The sequence below is a fragment of the Rattus norvegicus genome, chromosome 3, assembly GCF_036323735.1.
Source record: "Rattus norvegicus strain BN/NHsdMcwi chromosome 3, GRCr8, whole genome shotgun sequence".
Lineage (NCBI taxonomy): Eukaryota > Metazoa > Chordata > Mammalia > Rodentia > Muridae > Rattus > Rattus norvegicus.
Window position 1 is genome coordinate 132,819,904 of NC_086021.1, and position 21,872 is coordinate 132,841,775.

The window sequence follows — 21,872 nt, forward strand, 5'->3', positions numbered from 1 at the left end:
AAGTAATGCTTCACAGCAAGCCACACACTTCTAAATAGTCAGTGAATAAAACCAGTCAAATAGTTGTCACCTTACAACAGATACACCAATGCAATTAAAAAAAATTATTAGAGAAGATCACCCTCAAAGCCAAGTACATAGTTTGCAGGACTGTTGAACCTCAATTTTTCAAGAAATAACAGAACTAACTTTTACAAGATCAAGTATTGACATTATTTTCCCCCAAAACCAAGCATGTGTAGAAGAGGAAGTTTTCAGTTATTCTGAAAACAGAACTGCAGCAGCAGTGACACATTTATACAGAACTGCAAGGACAGCATCGTGGCAGTCGTGACAATGCAAGCAAAATGAATTCCACAGCCAGATTCCAGACTCCACCAAAAACATCTTTGGGGGAAAAAAATCGACCTTATTATACATACATTAACAAGCTAAATGCATTGCTTAACTAATGCAATAGTCCTTTTAAAATCTATTTAAAAAACTTCAACAAGACAAAGCAATCAGTTTAACAGAATTCTTGGTGGCATGCATATGCTGGCTTCACTATCCCACTAAAATGGCAAAAGAAAAGACTTCATTTGTCCATACTTCCTTGTAATGAAATTGCCAAGTGGAAGGAAAAAGAAAAGATTAATGCACATGTCAAGAAAGAAAAGTCTCTCTCTCTGAGTCTGTGTAGCTAAGAGGAATAAAAGTCTGCTTGTTTCCTGCCCTTCCTACACAAGAGTACAACAGTAAGTTACTGAAGAAACTGTTACCTTTTTCTCTCATCAAATCTTTAATAGCCTGCCATTTCATGTCATAGGGGATGTTGCTAATGAACACTCTGTTCCGATTTGGACCTTTCTTTTCTCCAGTGCCCGAATTCTTATCTTTTGAATAAGGATGAAACCGATTGGCCTTCTTATTTCCTGTAGACTTTTCTTTTAAATCAGATTTTTCTTCCTTCACTGATTCATCATTCTCCCTGCGAATTAAAAGACAAACAAAAGCACCTTTAGTTGAGCTTCTAAGAATGGAACTCTGTGTATCAATCATTGACAACTGACACTTCACAAAATTCTCAATTAAGCTAGAACTCTGCAAAGAAGCAGGAAGTCAGTCCAAGGCTCCATATTGTCCAAGCTTATCAATCTCTAAGCTAACAAACAGCTGGCATTTTTCTTCTATGTTAACACTCGTAAGCATCCCCAAGCCCAATTTTTCCCATGACACTATTAATAAGTATTGATAGACCCAACAGAGGGAGCATGTGAATTATCTCAGAATCTCATTTAGGGAGAATTAATCTTCAGAACTTTATTCAACTCGCAAATCCAACTGGAACACCAAGAGGGCACTTGCTACAGGAGCCTGACCAGGACCCATGGTGAAAACAGAGAGAGCTGACTACATAAACTGTCCTCTGATACCAATCTGCACATCATGGCTCACACACACATACACTATACACACAAAACACACACAAATGTGAATATAAGAAAAATTCTTAAAAACGTTTTAACTAAATTTAATTTTAAAAGCTGGCCATATTATAAAAACAGTGGAACATACTTATAATTCCAGCACTCAGGAGACAGATAAAAGATTACCACAAGTTAAAGACTGCCTGGTCTATATAGCAAGTTCTAAAGCAGTCAGAGTTATAGTGAAGACTCTGCCCCCACCCCCACCCCACCACAAAAAAAGTAAATAGATGAATCAATGATTATCGAAAAAGCTTAGAGTAACAAATTATCCCTAGAATTTTCTCTTCCCTTAAAACCAGAATCAAAATATATAGTCACATCTATCTGTCTATTCAATACATATATATACTCATACTCACTGTATGTTGAGTTTTACCTATTCCCTACTTAGATAAATGCAGAAAAATTTAAAGACATCCTTATATAGCTTCATGTTGAACACAGGACAGGACATGTCATAGAATTGTGTCTGTTTTATTAGTAATACTATCTAAACTGAAAGGCTAGAGTTGAAGAGACAGGAAATAATTAAACACATCATGAGACAAAATCTAACAGTCTTTTTTAATGGACCTAATTGGAAAAATCAATTTATAAAACTTCAATCACAATGCAACTATTATGATGCCATATACCAACATAGGAATAAATAAGATATGGATGGGTATGTACCTAAAGTAATCCCTACAGATAAAAATCTGGATTTATATTTAAAACTACAATTTACACTTTTAAAGCAATATGTAGTGTATGTGTATGTGCAGGTGCACAGGCGTCTCTGTGAGCACATGTATGAGGAGCAGGGGACAGCCTTAGAAATGCCACTCCTGTCCTTTGAGATAGTGCCTATCTTCAGACTGAAGCTTACCAAATTCATGAGACCCAGGAATCCTGTCTCCTTCTCCCCAGCACTAGAATTACAAGGACACACAGCTAATATTTTCAAATGGTTCTGAAGAGCAAACTCAGGTTCTTGTGAGGTAGGCACGTTTTCAACTTGCTAACTCCCAAGGACTCAAAAGCAATCTTATTATAGAAACAACCATGGATTTAAGTCATGGATTGCTTTAGTTGACGTAAAGTAATTTCATTAACAATTTAAAAGCAATTTTTTTATAAAATTTAATGAGTCAAAATCTCAAATAAATAAGAAAATAGATTTCTTTTTTTTTTTCTTTTTCTTTTTTTCGGAGCTGGGTACCGAACCCACTGAGCTAAATCCCCAACCCTAGAAAATAGATTTCTTAAAAACTACATGGGTTATTCTAATAAACCAAATTTCATAATCCAGACTAAAATTCTAAGGTGAGCAATTCTGGAAGGCTATAAACAAACCTCTTACTGCATTAGTATGAAAACAGCATTCTCCTGACCAGGTGACAACTGCCCACTGTGCTATCTACACTGTATCTAGAATGGCAACTGACTGTACCATCATATGCTGGATACGTTGTAATTTTGCAATTGCCAGCTAAAGACCCACACTCTGGAGGTTGGTAAAGCACTTGCTCTGCAAAGCAGAGTGCAGAGGTTAGGATGTCCAGCACCGATATAGAAAGCTGGGCATGGAAATACACACCTGCAGTTCCTATAGGGCTAGAGGGTGGGGGAAGAATGGATTCTAGAACCTTACTGGATAACCAGTTAGCCTAATCAGTGAAGATTTAGGTTCAATGAGAAACCTCTCAGAAAGTATACATGCGTGCACACACACAAACATACACAGACACAAACCCAAACTCACTGAAAATGGTGAGTACACTGCCTCTAATGCCAACATTCAAACCCAAACTCACTGAAAATGATGAGTAATTGCCTCTAATGCCAACATTCAAAGAGATGGAAGCAAGAGGACAGAGCTAAGGGCCAGTCTGGACTACATAGCACCAAGTTAGTCAGAGCTTAGATCAGACCCTATCTCAAAAACAAACAGAATCCATACTATGAACAGATGGTGGCTCCATCTTTGAGAAATGCTACCACAATCAAGAAACAGTACCAAACTTGCTTCACCAGCTATTCAGATTTTGACAGGGACAACTTCTCTATCAACCTTATTCTTTTATAAGAAATGGCTTAATCGAAAGGGGTCTTCTCAACTGTTCTAGAATGTGCCTCCATGTGAATAAAGTGGCATTTCTGAGAATAGAAACAAGCAGCCAAAATACACAGGGCCTCTTCTCTGGTTCCTAGCTACAGTAGACATAACAAACCTTTTCTTTTCCATTCCTCCGAAGAACCATCTGCATAATAATGCACTTCCCACTGAACTCACTGAAGGGCTCCAGTCTGAAGTCAGGTAAGAAGATACCTAGTCTGTGATAAGAATCCTCCTTCTGTCTACTCTCACCCTGGATAAGTCACTGTGAAAATACACACAATTCTCAAGTACTCACTAAGTTCCTCTATTCTTCACCAGGCTGAATGAAGGTTATATGACTATAATAAGCATTTGCTTAAAATACTCTTGACAATTCATTACAAAATATATTATTAGGATATTTTCTTTATGTTTACTTCAAAGGCTGACCAGAGGAAAACTAAAGGTTTCTTTTAAAAATATCAGAAACCAAACTATAAAATGACCTAGCAATTCCATTTTTTGTATTTGATGAAAGAAATAACCTCATCTCAGTATCTGAACTCATATTTACTATATTTTTCACAATAACTAAGACAAGGAACTGAACTAATATCTGCTTACTGATCAAAGACTGGTTAAAGAAAAGGTGGGAGTGAGCGCATATATATATGTGTGTGTGTGTGTGTGTGTGTGTGTATGTATATGTGTGTATATATATCCCAGATGTGCGTGCACGCGCGCACACAGACAATACACACACACACACACAGAGAGAGAAAGAGAGAGAGAGAGATTGATTGAGAGATCAGCCTTTAGAAGGAAAGCCTGCCATCGGCAGCAACCTGAAGGACAGTGTGCTAAGTGAAATAAACCAGACACAGAAAACCAAATACTTCATGACATCAAAAACAAAGCTCAAAGAAAACATCAGGGATTAGGGTACAGCATCATTACCACAAGTCTAGTGAGATGTTTGCCTAAGCATATAAATCTCCAGTAGCCAAGTTCTGGAGACAACGTGTAGTAAAATATTTGGAACTACAAAAGATGCTAGCAGGGGCTGGGGATTTAGCTCAGTGGTAGAGCGCTTACCTAGGAAGCACAAGGCCCTGGGTTCAGTTCCCAGCTCCAAAAAAAAGAACCAAAAAAAAAAAAAAAAGATGCTAGCTACATGAGTTCACAGGTATATTAATTAGTTCAATTACAATAATCATTGTATAATAGCAAATCAAAAAAATCTGAGGAGCAAACATCACAGTTATGATCTCCACTCATGATAAAGCTGATGCTTTATTAGTAATCACTTCACCCTACCCTAACGCTGAGTATAAAAGTAGCACAATACACCTGAAATCATACAAGACTAACGACGAGTCACAAGATAGTTTCTGCTTCCAGTTTACAGTAGACAGAGGAAATAGGATCTTTAATTCCTGTCTAAAGATGGACAGGCCAACTAAATCTTTTCCATGAATTTCATGATCTCGAAATTTCTTACATCTTCAACAGATACTCACTGAACCTTTAAAATGTAAGGTTCAAGGATCAAAAGACAGCCATCTCTGTCTGCTGTGACTATGAACTAACTTAATACAAGTCGCTTCAAACCCACATGGTTCACTTCGAAGCTGTCAATGGATGTAAAGCAGTGTCTGGTCTTCAAAATTCTTTTAATGACTTATCATTAAAAGCATGGTAATCAGCCCAAAGTTTAGGGTGTTCAACCACCTCTACAGGTACACTGTAGATTCACATAAGACTTAAGGCCCTAAGTACTCATTGTGACTACTTCATGCTGGGCTATCAGATATGTATGAAATTCCTTAGTGTATTGTTCTCTACTCAACACTGAGAAAAAATGGAAAGAAAGAATTCGAATAAGGAAACAATCTGTATTTATTGTTAATACCCGCCCCATATTTTCTCTCTTTAAATTAGAAAATGGTTCTTTCTCACTTCTTTTCCCATCCTGCAATGCAACTGTAAACATTGTATTTTTGTGTCTAATAGAGGTTTTGATGCTAGCTTCACAGAGTACCAACATTAGAGGATTCAATGATTATTTTCTTCAGGAAGAAAGGGCGGCACACTCATGCTTAGACACAAACTAATAATACATACTTGTCATCCCTCAGCCCCATTCCACCCCACAGATAAAAAAGTCCGCAGATGCTCTAGTCCTTTTCCCAAAATAGTGTTTGCATGTGACTTAAGCACAATCTCGCACTACTTTATTTAATCTCTTCCTCACTTATAATACCAAAACAATGCATATATTATGTATGCTTACTTTCCATATAGATACAATACGGGTATTTCTAATTCACCATTAAATCCATGGAAACGGAATCCAAAAACATGCAAGCTGATTGTATGTTAGTCACTCCACTTTTTTTTTTTCTATTTTTAATAGCAAATCTCTGAAAAAGCCCAGGCTTTGGCAGGCGTAAGAGATAAGCTTCACTTGCTTTCTGGTTTCTCCATGGTGGAGAAACATGCACTCTCTCCATCCAGAAGCAAACTGCACTGACTTCCAATCCCTGCAAATCCAATCCCTGCAAAATTCTGTTCTGCTCATACAATGCTTCCTGTTCAAAAGTCACCAGGGGGGTAGGGGAACTAAAATCCATATTTAAGGTTATTTCTAGCCAATGCAAAGGTTAACACAATGGACTCTGCCTCATGGGCATTCTTAAGGTGCCTCTCCACACTATCATTCCAAAAGTGAATACAGGCATCAGAAAACAGCAAACACTGGACTTCTAACGCTCAGGATAGGCCTCAGGGAACTAGGGTAAGTTCTCTTAAGTACATTTTCAGAGGTTAAGAGAAAATACCCAGTGATGTCATCCTAAGAGCAATACATCCTAAGGCTGTCGCGACAAAGCTGAGGAGAACTACCCCATCTAATCTGCAATCAATTCAATCCTGTTCCAACAAACTGGTCCAAATGTTAGCATCACTACCTCAAGTACTTTGACACAGAATAGCCAGAAAGGCATTTTCCTTTCCTGATTTAATTATGAGCATGTGTTCATTGTTTTCTACTGAGGCAGAATTGAGAGGTGATGGGTGTTTTAACAAATTACACATTTTCAACTTCAGCTTTACAGAATAAACCACAGGAAAATAAATGTTTGCCTTCACATCACCCCACGTGACAAGACAGGCGAGCACAATCTGCCCCTATCCTACTGTCTTATAACTTAAGATCTTATGGATTAATGTCGACTGAATTCTCTACTGACACAGATTGATAGATCCAACCTTCAACCCTTGGGTTTTCTTCTAAAACACGCTGTATTTTATGGGTTGGGGGTGTCATTTTTGTGGCCTAGCGCCTGCCTAAAGAATGCACGAGGCCCTGTGTTCCATTCCCAGCTCTGCCAGGCACAGATTTATATTTCAGTAATTTAATCTTATTATAAGTGAATTATAGTAAGATGAAGGCCACCACACAGAGTTTGTGTTGTTTTTTTTTTGTTTGTTTGTTTTTTAAAGAACAAAACAAAACAGCCTGCACGGCCGACAACCATCACTGGGTGGGTGGAGGAGACCAAGTCCCTCTTTTCCGAAAGCCAATTAAGAGGAACACAATGGGTTCGGTCAGCTCTAACACTTTAGAAACCACCACCGCACACGCGGCCCTCACCGGGGCTCGGAACCGGGCCGGGAGGGGAAAGGACCGATGATGTCATCCCTAGGTCCTCCCCGGGGATGAGGCTAGCCTCGGGCCTTTTAAAGGGGACCGTTTTCCGCGCGCCGGAGGCCGGGGCCGCCCGCGCCGCACCTGCTCCCGCACCGGGGCCGCCCGCGCCTCCCGCCCTGCCCGCCCGCCCGGGGGAGACAATACATTTTAACGCCGTTGGCGCTGCTGCGCGGCGGTTTCTCCGGCTCGCCGGGGTGCGGGTCTCGCCGCGGCTCAGCCGGTTGCTGCTGCGGGCCGTCGTCACCCGCGGCCGCCTCGGGCTTGTCGGCATCGGCCATCCCGCCGCGGGCTCCGCCTCGGCCGCGCTTAGGGCTCCGAGCGCTACAATGGCGACGGCCGGCGGAGCGGTAACGGATCGCGATTTGAAAAGGCCCCGAGCGCTCGGCGGCCCGGATCTCGCGAGAGCGGACGAGGCCCCGCGACTTGGGGAGCGAGCGGGGGCGGGGCTCCGGCGCGGCCACCTGCGGAGGGAGCGCGGGCTGCCCAGGGGCGCGGAGATGGGGGTCCTCTGGGGGCGGGGCGTTTGGATCCGTGAGCTATAGCAGCTCCATCTCTGGAGGTGGATGCCCTACGAAGCCGCCGGCCAGCACCCATGGCTGAGGACCAGTCACCAAGTTAACTACTTTCTTTGAGGGCTGAAGATTTTTGTGGACCTTAGCAATCAGCTAAGAGGTTGAAGTTTTTAAATTCTCAGGGCAGCAATCGATTTGGACTATCCATCATCTTCTTAAAGTCTGTGCAAGGGACCTGGAGGAGCAAAGCAGTTAGGATAACTTGCTGCTCTTGCCAAGGACCCTGGTTCGGTTCCCAGCACCCACATAGAGGAGCTCCTACAACCTCTTCTGACTCCACAGGCACTGACATGTATGGGGTGCACATATATAAATGCAGGCAAACCACATGTACACATGGTAAAACATAAATATAACATACAAGATTAGCTACAAATGAATATTTTGGTTTTGTTTATAGATTGCCTCCCTAAATATGAAAACTCATAAATTTCAGTGTTATAATTACAGTTCACAGTAAAAATCACCTTTTTCAGTTGAAAAATGCCAAGACCTCCTCAAATGTTTCCTTCTATTAAAAAAGAAAGTGAACGGCATAGTAGGTATATTTTATTAGTGATGAGAGTGATCTGCGAAGTGCTGTGTTTGGCAAAGTGCTGTGTTGTGTCCTAAACACAACAGATGCGCTTGATTTGTGTTTCTGTACTGTACTCCTGGAGCCTAATGTTTGCAGTTAGCAGGCAGGTAGTGGAGTCTGGCTGGGACAATCAGGGTTAGGGCGACCTCTGCCACTTTCTCCTTGGCTGAGGCATTTATTTCAGTTCTCAACCTCTCTTCACAGTAAAGACAGCAGCCCCTTCCCTGCAGGGTAGAGATTTAAAGAAAACACTTCATCTAGGGCCAAGTGCTACAATATTACAGTCTCTATCTCTTAAGGCTCTCACAGGGTTTCAGTCAGGGAAAAACCAGATTATTCCCCACCCCACACGTAGTAAATTACAGTAAGTTTCAAAGTATCCATCACTCCGTTTATTCTTTTGCTATCATTGAATTTCACCAAGAAACTCAATCTGACAATCCCTGGTCTAGTAAATTCCTGCAAAACCCCTTTTCACCTTTCAATACTTTCAAGAGTTCATTGTGACCGAACCACAATAGAAGGTTCAGAAAGGACACTAGATCCCTGCTGGAGGGGACTTTGGGAAACAGCATTATTGGGGAGTTGTAATCGAATTAAAAGCACAATTTAATTAAACACACACACACACACACACACACACACACACACACACACACAAGACTTGCCCAAACTCCAGAGTATACCAATTCAAATATCTCATTTAAAGATCTATTCTTAAAGACTGAGCTTGGGAGGGCAGTGTTGTTAGAATTTCCAACCCCAGTAAGCCTGTATAAAACCACACAATCCGGTTATTATAATTCTAAGATACAAGCCTAGATTGGGCAGCTCTACCACTACACTATTTCCCAACTATGACATCCCCTGCTACTTGCGGTTTCTCCTGGCCACGTGGTTCTGCTCCACCCTTGTCTTCAGTTTTCTCTCACCCTCTCTCTTCTCTACCTGCCCCCATTCTCAAAGACCTCCCATTCCACCTTTCCCCTCCACTGTCTAAATAAAGGCTCAGCCTTTATTTATTTAAAATGTGGAGAAGGTTTACGAGAAATCACTGGAGTATGTGATCTACACCTGGTTGGGGCAGCCCCTCTTGAGAAAGCAGAATTAACATCAGAACACAAACAGCACCAGGACAAACCACAACAGAGCAGGATTTAAACTGTTTACCTAAAACAAAGGGCTCACTGCTCACACTTTAGCCCTGACCTTGGGAATGCATAAATAGCAGAGGGCTTTCTCAACTGAGGATCACTGAGGGGCTCCTAGAAGAGATGGTCCTGAAAGGCTGGGTCACGTGCAGCAGCTTCGATGCAGAGGAGAAGCTGCCCTGTACCTTCCCTTCCTCCATGCTGTTGACGTCATACTTAAGTATAATGAAGTCTACAAAGGTCTGGGTAAAATTCAACTCCTCTACTCCCCTCACTGGGATTTCTTTTTTCAGTATATGCGTGCACATGGAAAAACTCTGCTGAAGTTTTGTTTCCCATGGTTCCTACCGCAGAATTGTTATTCTCCACAATTACACAAAATATATTTCTAATACTTCGAATAGGAATGAGCCCCTTTCTCCTATGGGTTTGAACGCTTGGACCCCACTTAGACCCTAGTTGGCAGTGCTGTCTTGGGAGACGTAGGAGATGTAGCCTTGTCAGGGGAAGTTTGTCACCAGGGTGGGCTTTGAGAGTTTACAGAAGCATGCCAGTCCCAGTTTACTTTGTGTGAACACATGTGAACACACTCCTGGTGTCTCTGCTTCCTCCAAGATACACGCTCTCAGCTTGCTGTTCCAAATGCCTCCTGCCTGCTGCTGTGCCTCCCCCACATGGTGACCTCCTATCCCTCTGCAACTGTAAAACCTAAGAAAGTCTTCCTTCTGTCAAGTGCCTTGCTCATGGTGGTTTATCACAGCAATAGAAAATAAGCTAATATAATATTGGTGGAAGAAAGTCAAAGGATCACCTAGTTTTCTTTTTAAAAATTGGAATGTATATTTGCATACATGTGTGAGAGAGGGAAGTCTTACATATTAGAAATGTAACTCCAAAACCCAGTCTTTTTTTTTTTTCTTTTTTTCGGAGCTGGGGACCGAACCCAGGGCCTTGCGCTTGTTAGGCAAGCGCTCTACCACTGAGCTAAATCCCCAACCCTCAAAACCCAGTCTTTTCTGCTAATAGCTTAATATCACCTCATTATATTAACATACCTTATCATTCATTATTACCCGCTAGTAATGGTATGAGGAAATAATCATTTCTTAAATAGGGGGTGTGTTCTTAATCTCTTTAAGAAAATGAAGTACCTATACTATATCCTAGAGACAGTACACTAACCTCATAGTCATGAACCCAGACTCTACTTCCCTAATTTGTGACCATCCTAATGTGATGATCCTGATCCTGAAGGAGACTTCTAGACCATGGTTAGCAATTTGGACATCTTGTCTCCACTGTGGGTCAGAAGTCATGCACAATAGAAGGAAGCATCCTTTTGAGTGGTCTCATACACGTCCAGAGGTGGGCCAAAACTTTCTCCAGGCACACAGAACTGTGGAGGGGATGGGAAATAGGCGAGTGGACCATTGCCAAGGGGCTTCTGTTACCAAAGAGAGGAAAAAACTAAACTGAAGTGGCAGCTAAGGTACCATCGTCCTTTATCTTAATAAGAATTGATGTGCGAAGGCCAGGCCAGGCGTAGCCGCTCACACCTGTAATCCCAGCACTCATGAGGTAGAGATAAAAGGACCTGGGATTCTGGGTCATTCTCAGATATAAAAAAAGTTCAAGGCTAGCCTAGGATATGTGAGTGTTCCGGTATGCCTTTGTCAACCTGACACAAACTAGAGTCCCCTGGATAGAGGGAACCCCAGTTGAGGCACTGTCTCCTTCAGCCAGGCCGTTAGCCATGTCTGTGTCAGTGTGTCATTAATGATTGATTTGAGGAGGACCAGCCCTGGGAAGGTGGTATTGTGTTGGATAAGAAAAGAGGCTGAGGCAGCTGTGGGGAGCAATCCAGTGAGTAGTGCGGCTTCATGGTCTCAGCATCCGTTCCTGCCTCGTGTTCCTCACTGACTTTCCTCCAGGATCAACTGTAAACCAAATCGTTTTGGCCCATGTTGTATCACATTTACAGAGACGCAAACCGGGGCCTTGGAAAACTTGGGGTTTGCAGTGGGGGCTGGGGAGGTGCACAGGGGAGATGAGACCACAACACCAAAAAAGAAAAACAGAACATATGACAAATGAAATGACTGATTGGGGGGAATAAGAATCTAAATTTAGTAAGTGTTCTTCGTTATTTGAAGCTTGGAAAAGAGTTTAGAGATCTAAGGCTATGTCTCAGTGGTGGAGCACTTGTTGAACTTGTTTAATCCGCAGTACTGTATACTTTGCAGTTCCTTCTATGATGAAAATATAGATGTTTATTACTGAGTAATAGAGAAATTTCAACCACTTTCTCATCCCTACCTTAAGTCACCCTGCCTGTACCTTAGTGTCCCTGAGTAACTCCGTGCAAAGCCAGATTAGAGCAAGTTGCTGAGAAGCTTGCCCACTTTCCTTTGCACAGAAGGAGACACTCCCTCTCCTTAGGACAGGGAAGAACTCAGCTTCCTCCATCCAAAGCCATGGAGATGTATCTGTCCCCAGTTTGGCAACCGGACTGACTCTAAAGAGTACCAAGATGATTACCTTGTATTAGATGCCGTCTTTAATTGAAATATTAATATTTCTGCAGCATGGTTCTCAAGCTTTAATAACAGCATTTGGAACAGAAAGTATAATTCTTAGAATGACGACTTGCCAGGTCCAGTCCTCGTGCTGCTCTGAGTATTTGAAGGCAATCCTTAAAAGCTGATAGAGAAGATAACTAAAAAAACCAACCATCCTCGTCTTTCTGACAGATGGGAAATATATTGACATTGATAACTACTCGTCATGGTTTGTATATGCTTGGCCCAGAGAGCGGCACTATGTGGAGGTGTGGCCCTGTTAGAGTAGATGTGTCACTTTAAGTGTGGACTAAAGACTTTACCCTAGCTGCCTGGAAGACAGTCTTCCACTAGTAGCCTTCAGATGAAGATGTAGAACTCAGCTCTGATGATAATGGACTGAACCTCTGGACCTATAAGCCAGCCCCAATTAAACGTTGTCCTTTATAAGACTTGCCTTGGTCATGGTGTCTGTTCACAGTAATAAAACCCTAACTAAGGCAGAAATTGATACCAGGGTGTAAGGTCTATTTTTGTGTGTCAACTTGACATAAGCTGGAGTTATCACAGAGAAAAGAGCCTCCCTTGAGGAAATGCCTCCATGAGATCCAGTTGTAAGGCATTTTGTCAACTAGTGATCAAGGAGGGAGGACCCAGCCCATTGTGGGTGGTGCTGTCCCTGGGCTGGCGGTCCTGGTTCTATAAGAGAGCAAGCTGAGCAAGGCAGGGGAAGCAAGTCAGTAAGTAACATCCCTCTGTGACCTCTGCATCAGCTCCTGCTTCCTGCCTTGCCTGAGTTTCAGCCCTGACTTCCTTTGGTGATGAACAGCAGTGTGGAAGTGTAAGCTAAATAAACCCTTTCCTCCCCAACTTGCTTTTTGGTCATGATGTTTGTGCAGGAATAGAAACCCTGACTAAGACACAGGGACTAGGGTATTGCTGTGATAGGTCTGACCAGGCTTTCGTTTGGAGGAATGTGGATTTGGGGACTTTGGAAAGCAGTGGGTGCTTAAGTTGAGCTTACTGGGCTGTCCTAGTAGGAATATGGAAGACTTCTTTGCTGAGTATGATTTGAACTCTGCAGATCTGGCCCAAGAGGTTTCAGTGGAGAAGAACTTCAGAATGTGGCCTAGAGACTGTTTTTGTGGTATTTTGGTGAAGAATGTGGCTGCTTTCTGCCCTGGTCTGAAGAGTCTGCCGGAGGCTAAGGTGAAGAGATTCATACTAGTTGCACTGACAAAGGAAATCTCAGAAAAGCCTAATGGAGACTTTGTTCTCTGGTTGAATCTCATGGAGAGTGTTTTGAACAAGTATAGCAACCTTAGAAAGAAAAATTATAAAATGTATGGTTCAGGTATTAAAGGGGCACCAGGAAGTGAAATGGAACTGAATCTTATGTTCTAGGAGATAACAGATTTGGGGGCAAGAGCTTACCCAGCTAAGTTTAGATCCAGGCATGGTGGTACACACCTGTAATCCCAGAAGACAAAGCCAAACAGATCTCTGAGTGCAGGGCCAGTCTGGGACAAAGCAGGTTCTAGGTGAAGAAAATCTTAAACCCAGGCATGGTGGTATACACCTTTAATCCCAGCATTACAGGAGACAGAGCCATTCAGACCTCTGAGTTCAAGGTCAATCTACAGAGCAAGTTCCAGGAAAGTCAAGCTTAGGCAGGGAGTTGGAAAACAGAAAGCTGGTAATAGAATAGGGGGGGTGGGAGAGGACATGTTCCAGCAACACAAAGCAGCAGAACTGGGCAGCTTCAGCCATGTGGCTCTGGCTTTAGAGTCAAGAATAGAAGGGACTACTGGGACAATTGATGCTGGTTAGCTGGAGCTAAGAAACTGATGGTGATTAAGAAGAGACCAGAATCACTGAGGTAAAAATCTTCTGGGAAGTGTTTTCTAAGCATACAAAGAAGCCATGTCCCAAAGATAGTCAAGTTTGTACCTTGTGCTCCACCTGAACCTGGTAATGTGTAAGAGTCACCCAGGTGGTACTGGTTTTGAAGGCATGAAGGCGTCATGAAGAGCAGCTGAGACTTGGGACTGTGAGAGGCCATGGAAGGCCATTGGTAAAGGTGCAGCCTCAGTTGTAGTTGACAGCTTAGACCTTAAGGGGTCATGCAAAGGACGTGAGGCTTGGCACCATGAAGAAAGTCTATGAGATGCTTTTGGTGAAGCCTAGTTGAAGCGGAAGGCCCCTATGTATTGGAGATGCCAGTACCATGGGATGATCACCAAGAACAGTAGCAGCAGTGAAGAGGATCAACCTGAGCTTAGATTGCTACAGAGGGCGGAGCTGAAGAAATGATGCCAGCCTGTTGGAAGAGCCCAGAAGATCATGTGTGGATCACAGACATTGGAACAAGAAGCTGTAACATTGAAGCTGCCTTGGAGACCCCAAGATGTTCCAACATGCCAGAGCCATAGGATATCTTCTGTGGAATGTTGATAACAGGGAGAGAAACCAGCCCAGGAAAAAGTTTGTTGCAATCAACAAAGATGAAAAAGAAGTTGCAGATCTGAAAACTCTTTTGACATAGACATGGAGATGCAGAGTTTAGAGTTTGCCCAGCTGGTTTCCTGTCTTGATTTGGGGATTACAATTAAGTGATTTAATGGATCTCAGAAGAGACTTTGAAGTTTGGACTTTTGACATTGTTGAGACTGCTATAGACTATGGGGACTTTGGAAGTTGGAATAAATATACTTTTATTATGCTATGGCTAAATATGTCCCCCAGAGACTCATGTGTTTGAACAAGACTATGGGGGTCAGAGAGTAGAATGTGATGGTTTGTATATGTTTGGCCCAGGGAATGGCACTATTAGAAGGTGTGGCCTTGCTGGGCTAGGTATGTCACTGTGGACGTGGGCTTAAAACCCTTACCCTAGCTGCCTGGAAGTCAGTCTTCCACTAGCAGCCTTCAGATGACGTTGTAGAATTCTCAGCTCTGCCTGCACCACACCTGCTAGAAGCTGCCATACTCCCACCTTGATGATAATGGACTGAACCTCTGAACCTATCAGCCAGCCCCAATTAAATGTCCTTTAGAAGACTTGTATAGGTCATGGTGTCTGTTCACAGAGATTAAACCCTTAGACACTACTAAACCCTGTACTTTCTCCTCTGCTTGCAGGTACATATATTTATGTGGGTATATTTTTGGTCAGTAAAATCTAAGAGAAATGTTGAGTGGGCTATGCAGGAGATTTTTAGAGGAAAGTCATTGAAGAAGACCATGGTCCTTTTGTTTCCTTATTAGCCTCCTCCTGTCATTGGCTTAGAAGAGAGAAATTATGCTTTCAGCAACAATTGCCATGTAGGGCCCTGAAGTGACCTCATAACTGGAAGCTAAGGATGAGGAGAAAGAAAAAATGTCAGGATGAGGCCATGAAATCCACTACCCTGGCATTCTCCTCCCCACCCCCATCTTGTTTTCTGTGACCACTAGTGCCCACGCTGAATAAATTGCTTCTTAGCATTTTCCTAGTACACAAAACTGAACTTGATCATATGATCATGACAAGAATAACTTTCAATGGAAAAGGACTGACTTGCTTAATAGTTTCCTTTATAAGATGTTTGCACAAATAAACCTTAAAATGTTCCTCTGATGACACTATTCGCATTTGTTTTTGGCCTAGCCTTTCCCTTAAGCCATAGAACCTGGCAAGTTCCTTGTCTCCTGTGCATTCTCTACTATTTTTACTGACAAGCGCAGTTTTGCTTAGAGTAATGAATAATGAGCCTAGGTAAATGTGTGACCCCATGGCACAGATCTACTTACTAAGTCATGAGGAAAAGTATTCAAGGGATTCTGGACATGCTTAATTTCCTGATGAGTTCTTTGCTTTTCTTCCTCCCTATGGGACTGGAAAGTTGGTGGAACATATGGAAACCATGACTCAGCAAATCCAGGGTATATGTGAACAATCTGTGGGGAGGCAGATAGAGACCTGAAACTCCTGATGTCAGAACCACTGCATAAACCTTCGTCTATCCACAACCAAACATCATGTTTTGGGAACAAAATAACTTCTCTCTCGGTACTCCAGTTAGAATTCTGTTGAAGTTTAGCTCTTTTACAGTCCCTTCAATATAAGTTGTTTATTATTGATAGGTACTTATCAATATAGTTTACTGAAAGCAATGGTCTTACAGTTATTTATAAATGTGATTTACCTTATCATAATACATTACAGAAGAGTAGACTGAATCTACTTCATATCAATGGATTTTGTTCACAATTTAAGTATGTTAAGATATATGAATCTATTATCGTGAATAGAAACAAATGATAGCATGCATTTATTTTCATTTCTGTTTCGGTTATCAGAGAGGAAAAAAAGGTTTCTGATCCTTCCTTGAGATATTTTATAGGTAGGTGGAAAGGCCTCATGCAGGGACCTACATGCTTTCATAACAACTTCTTAGGCTGGGAGAACAGAAGTTGAGCAGTTATTGCTAATGTTTAAAAAATTAGGAGGGAAGAAATCAGGAGGAACTCCCAGTATCAGTCTCTGTGAGCTGTGAGGGTCTGAAGACACCTAGGGTGCTGGTGTAACACCCTGTCTGCCCCTGTTCAGATCCACTGTCCAGGATTTCCATTGCGAGGAAGAGGCACCATGACCTTGGCAACTCTTATAATGGAAAACATTTCACTGGGGTTGGCTTACAGTTCAGAGGTTCAGTCCATTACCATCATGGTGGGAAGCATGTCGTTGTGACAGCAGACATGGTGCTGGATAAGGATCTGAGAGTTCTACATCTGGTACAGCAGGCAGCAGGAAGTGACTGAGACACACTTCCTCCAACCAGGTCACACCTCCTTCAACAAGGCTACATCTAATAGTGCCACCACTTCCTACGGGCCAAGCATTCACACACACACAAGTCTGTGGGGCCACTCCTACTCAATCCATCACACCCACCAAGTTACCTGCAGCAGCTACTGAGACAAATACTTTCTCCTCTGCTTCCTGGAGAACTCGCAACACTGTTCTTCATTGGCAGAATTTAAGTTGGAGTGCAACTGGAAAGGGATTGTGAAGAAGTTGCAGTTAGAAGGATGAGGACAATGTTGACCAGTCAAAGGTCGTACACAGTGCAAGTTCCAAGCTACTTGTAAAAACCACTACAAAGGCATCTATAAACATAAGGCAATGATAGCATAATTAGGGCAGGAAAAATAAAATGTACTTTACAATATATTTAGACTTCACAAATTTGACTAACAACAAAAATAATGGTGAGAATACAAAGGAAGATTGAGTTATGAAAAATTATCAGAAAAAATCAAATCACTAAATGGGAATTTTCAAGGTAGTCCATGCAGTCCAGATGAGCCAAGGGGAAAGCAGGAATTCATGAATGTGCCAGGCATTAGACCACTGTCTCAGAGTTTGCCTACCTCAGCTGTGTAAGCGGACTTAGAGCTCAGCTATTGGTTTTTACTTGGCAGTCAAGACATACAAAGAAAGGTAAGTATTAAACAATGATTTTCCTAACCTTTGACATTCCCATTTGTCAGTTATGTATTAGTGGACTGATATTACAGAATCATATACTCTTAACAGGAAAAAAGGACTTACTTTGAAATAATTTAAGTCAGTTCCTATGTGTTATACTGTTCATGGTCCAAAAGTTTATGAAGACTGGGCTGAAAGTAACATTCTATTTAACGGCTTGAGTTATGGTTTAAATGAAACCATAGAAGCATGGGGACAGTAAAATTAAAACCAATTAATTAACACTTCATGTTAGTAATCAGTCAGAGCTGAAATATCGGGTGCATCTTTCTTTGCAAAAAAATTCCTAGCAGAATGTAACGTTGCCAATGAGACTCATCAAACAGGCCGGTGTTAGATCATTATCCATGCTGGGGCATCAGCAGCTCAGCTCGAGTCACTTCTCAGGCCACTCAGATTATTTTCTAACCGTTGAGGAAGCCCAACACAGTCGTTTCCCAATCCAATCCAATCATCCCAATACCAAACTCTCCCACCCTATTTCAGCACATTCAGTACCAGCTACTCCTGAGATCGAAGATGGTAAAAATGACCTGGGTGAGGGTTGGGGATCTTTAAGGGGAAAAGAAAGAAAGGAGGCAAAATAGTACGATTATAAAAAAGAAAAACAAAGGATAAAAAGCAAAATCAAACATACATACACATATATATATATACATATATATGTATATATATATATAGTCAAGGCACGCTTAACCTTGCTGAAAAACTGGGGAAGAGCTCCTGCTCCAATTGATTATCATGGAGGCTTTTAAGTGGTCTCCTTGAATGGCACTGGGACAGCAGGACTGAATCTCCAGGGAATACAGGAGGTGGCCGTACAAGGGAGCAGAAAATCTGCAGTTGTGTCTCTTTTGGAGAAGTAACATAGTTCTTACTAAAATTTCAAAAGTATCCTTAACCCTCCCTCCACAAAGATTAAAATAACTGGAGTGCAAAGGCAACAGTGACATTCAGGAATGATAGGGGAATGTGTTTAAAAGCAATCAACTTCAAAACACAAATAATTGTCTAAATCCTAAAATCATTAGGTTCAAATTTTAAATGAAAAAAATAAGTTACTCTAATAAAGTAACTATACAAACATTAGTCTGCATTTTTCTTCCCCATGTTAATTGTGTTACTAATGTTTGAGTCAGTTGTACTGTTCATTAAAAGGCCCAATCACATTAGACGATTAGACCTCAGTCAACCACCAACCAGACAAGATGTGGATTCCTCAGAAAAGAAGAAAGCTGTATTTGGCTTTATTGTGACTTCAGGAAATTATCCCAATATAACAGATGCAAGAGCAAAAATCTCCAGTGAAGAGTCTCCAGGGCAAGCGAAACATCCTCTGGAAAGGATCCCAGGCTGATTTTAGGGAAAGTCTGGCTTTGTGCTTCACTGCAACGAGATCTTTCTATACATTCCTGAGTGCGGCTGGCTGCTGTGCTTTCTAAGTCCCCATAATTTCCACATATTCTTCTGGGGTAGGTAGAAAGGAAACCTCCAGGGGTCGTGGGGAGATGGTTCAGTTGCAGCATCCTGCTATGCAGACTTGAAAGCCTAGTCTGACTCCTCAGTCTACAAGTCAAAGCCGGATGTGATTGATGGCTCATGTCTGTAGCCCCGGTACTGAGGGGGGAGTCAGGAGGATCCCTGAAGCACACTGGCCAGTCAGTCTAGCTGAATCAGAGCTCCAGGCTCAATATGAGACTCTGTTAGTAATAATAATAATAATAATAATAATAATAATAATAATAATAACAACAACAACAACAACAACAATAATAACAATAGAGAGTAATGAAGACACCAGTGATACACACACACACACACACACACACACACACAAGAAATTAATGTTTCTGATCTCTAATTTAATTAAAGGACCTAGTAATAAAAAAAACCAATATTAGGATCTAAAAGAAGAAACAGAATACAGTGTTCTTCAAGGTTAAGATCATTTATAAATTGTATACATTGAAACTCTTTCCTGCCAGCTTACCGTCTTAACGTTTAGTTGTTATAATTTAGATTTTTACCTCCATAATAATTAGGTTATACTGTTGCCTATCTTTCAATATCCCATTAAAATAAGTATAAATAAATACATAATGCTGTCATATGCATTCGCCTAACAGTCATTCTTCTGGCTGTGAACAAATGAAATTCATCTATTTACTCCATTTCTGATTTTACAAGATTATTTTTACAGGTGACCATAATCTAAATTTAAAGAAAAAGATTAATTAAAAAATCAATTTAAAAAAACCAAGTAACCAAATAGAGAAAAGAAACAAATTTAAAAGAACCTATGACCTAAATTTTAACTATTAATTTGACTGTGGTGTCACTAAGAAGTAAAAAAAAAAAGAAGAAGAAGCAATAGAAAAAAGCACTCTACCTATTCTGATGTGAATGAAATAAGGAGTGGTATGAGAGTTCCATTTGCATTGCAAGCAATACTTCTTAGGAAATGTCCAAGGTTTCTAAAGTGCTCAACCTCTTGAAGAAAAAGTAGTAGGTGACATGTTGACCAGATGTTAATTAGATGATTGATTGATAGATAGATGATAGATAGATAGATAGATAGATAGATAGATAGATGATAGATAGATAGTAGATAGATGATAGAAAGATAGATAGATAGATAGATAGTAATAGATAGATAGTAGATAGATGATGATAGATAGATAAATAGATAGATAATAGATAGATAGATAGTAGGTAGATGACAGATAGATGATAGATAGATAGATGATAGATAGATAGATAGATAGATAGATAGATAGATAGTAGATAGATTGATCATTAGTATAACAACTACTATCTAATAACAAGAACTCTAAGAAGTTTGTGTACCTCAGGAGTCCTTCCAACGGTATTTGTAGATTAAGTCCGAAGAGCACCAAGGTACATTAAAGATGATCTTGTCTGGGGCTGTACAAACAATGTCAATCTCATACTTGGTTTTATTCAGAAAGTAAATCATAGGCTTTGAAAGCATAGGTGAACCTCTTCACTTTAGAAGGCCACTGTGAGTTTCATTTCTTTCAGTAGTTTCTATGGAAGTTGTGAAAGAATTTGAAGGGCACGTGTTCATTGCAATTTACATTTCTTCAATGATCCTTTCGCCACAGAAATAAAACGTAAGTAGTATGTTCATTCCTGTAGCAGTGTAACGTTGTAGAAGTTTCCATACTGCTTTACAATGACAAACCTCCGCAAGGGCAGACAATACATCTAATTTATCTTTGCCCCAGCACCTAGCAAAGGAAGGGAACATAATGGATTTTTAATCCATCACATGCTCCTGGATGGTCCGTCTTACAGACTTTTGAGAGCATCACCACCTTCCACACAGCCTGAAAAGGTCAAGGTCACGAGCCCACTAATGACAAACCTAATTTACGTTAAAGCTTTCCTCTGGCACCAGTTCAAAGGCACTAACTGGAAGCACTATGTGAAATGATGTATGGGTTTCTAAGATTAGAAAGCCGGGGGCTGGAGAGACAGCTCAACGGTCAACCGCACGTGTTTCCCTTGCAAAGGCCTGGGCTTGATTCTCAGCACTGGCATAGTGGTTTTCAACCGTTTACAATGCCAATTCCAGGAGGTTCTGTGCTCTCTTTCAACCTCTGTGGGCCCCAGGCATGCAAATAGTGCATGTTCATACGTGTCAAAACACATAAATTAAATCTTAAAAAAAAAACACCCAGCTAAGCCTTCAATATCTATGTATGGACTTTTGACAGCAACAGTCAAACAATATAACATTGTACCATTTTTCTAGACTGGGGGGAAATTAAGTGTGTAACATCCAGGTATTTTTAAAGATTTCTTTGTGTGTGTGTGTGTGTGTGTGTGTGTGTTTGTGTGTGTGTGTGTGTGTGTGTGTGTGTGTGTGTGTGTGTGTGTGTGTAAGTGTATGCCACCTGTATATGGGTACCCACAGACACAAGAATAAGGAAACAGATCCGCTGGAGTTGGGGTTACAGGTAGTTGATTGTTACAGCACACACTTTAACTGCTGAACCGTCATCTCCTTAACCCTAGTGCCCAGGTATTTAAGATTAGGATTAGGATTAAGAGCATTTACCCTGGAACCGTACTGAAAGTCATAAAATGACGATTAAAATCTCTAGCCACGATAATGATTTCTGAATCAAGGTTCATGTCTACAGCAGATTCGTGTCACTTGGCTCTGACCATTTTCATGAGGCCTAAAAAAT

General features: G+C 41.3%; 1 protein-coding gene across 4 annotated transcripts in view; it reads right to left on the bottom strand.

The window, feature by feature from the left end:
• Positions 1–7,669, bottom strand: part of Myef2 (myelin expression factor 2) — a 35,879-nt gene extending 28,210 nt beyond the window's left edge. For 2 of the 4 annotated variants that reach the window (XM_006234932.4, XM_006234930.3), the window contains exons 1-2: positions 7,409–7,668; positions 762–970 (exon numbers count right to left, since the gene is read on the bottom strand). In XM_006234932.4, coding sequence (XP_006234994.1) covers positions 762–970; positions 7,409–7,542 — 343 coding nt within the window. In that variant the 5' untranslated portion in view covers positions 7,543–7,668. Of the gene's footprint in view, positions 1–761; positions 971–7,408 lie in introns of all 4 variants that reach the window. The other 2 variants (XM_006234931.4, NM_001013205.3) reach the window with 2 other exon arrangements.
• Between the last annotated feature and the right edge of the window lie 14,203 nt (positions 7,670–21,872).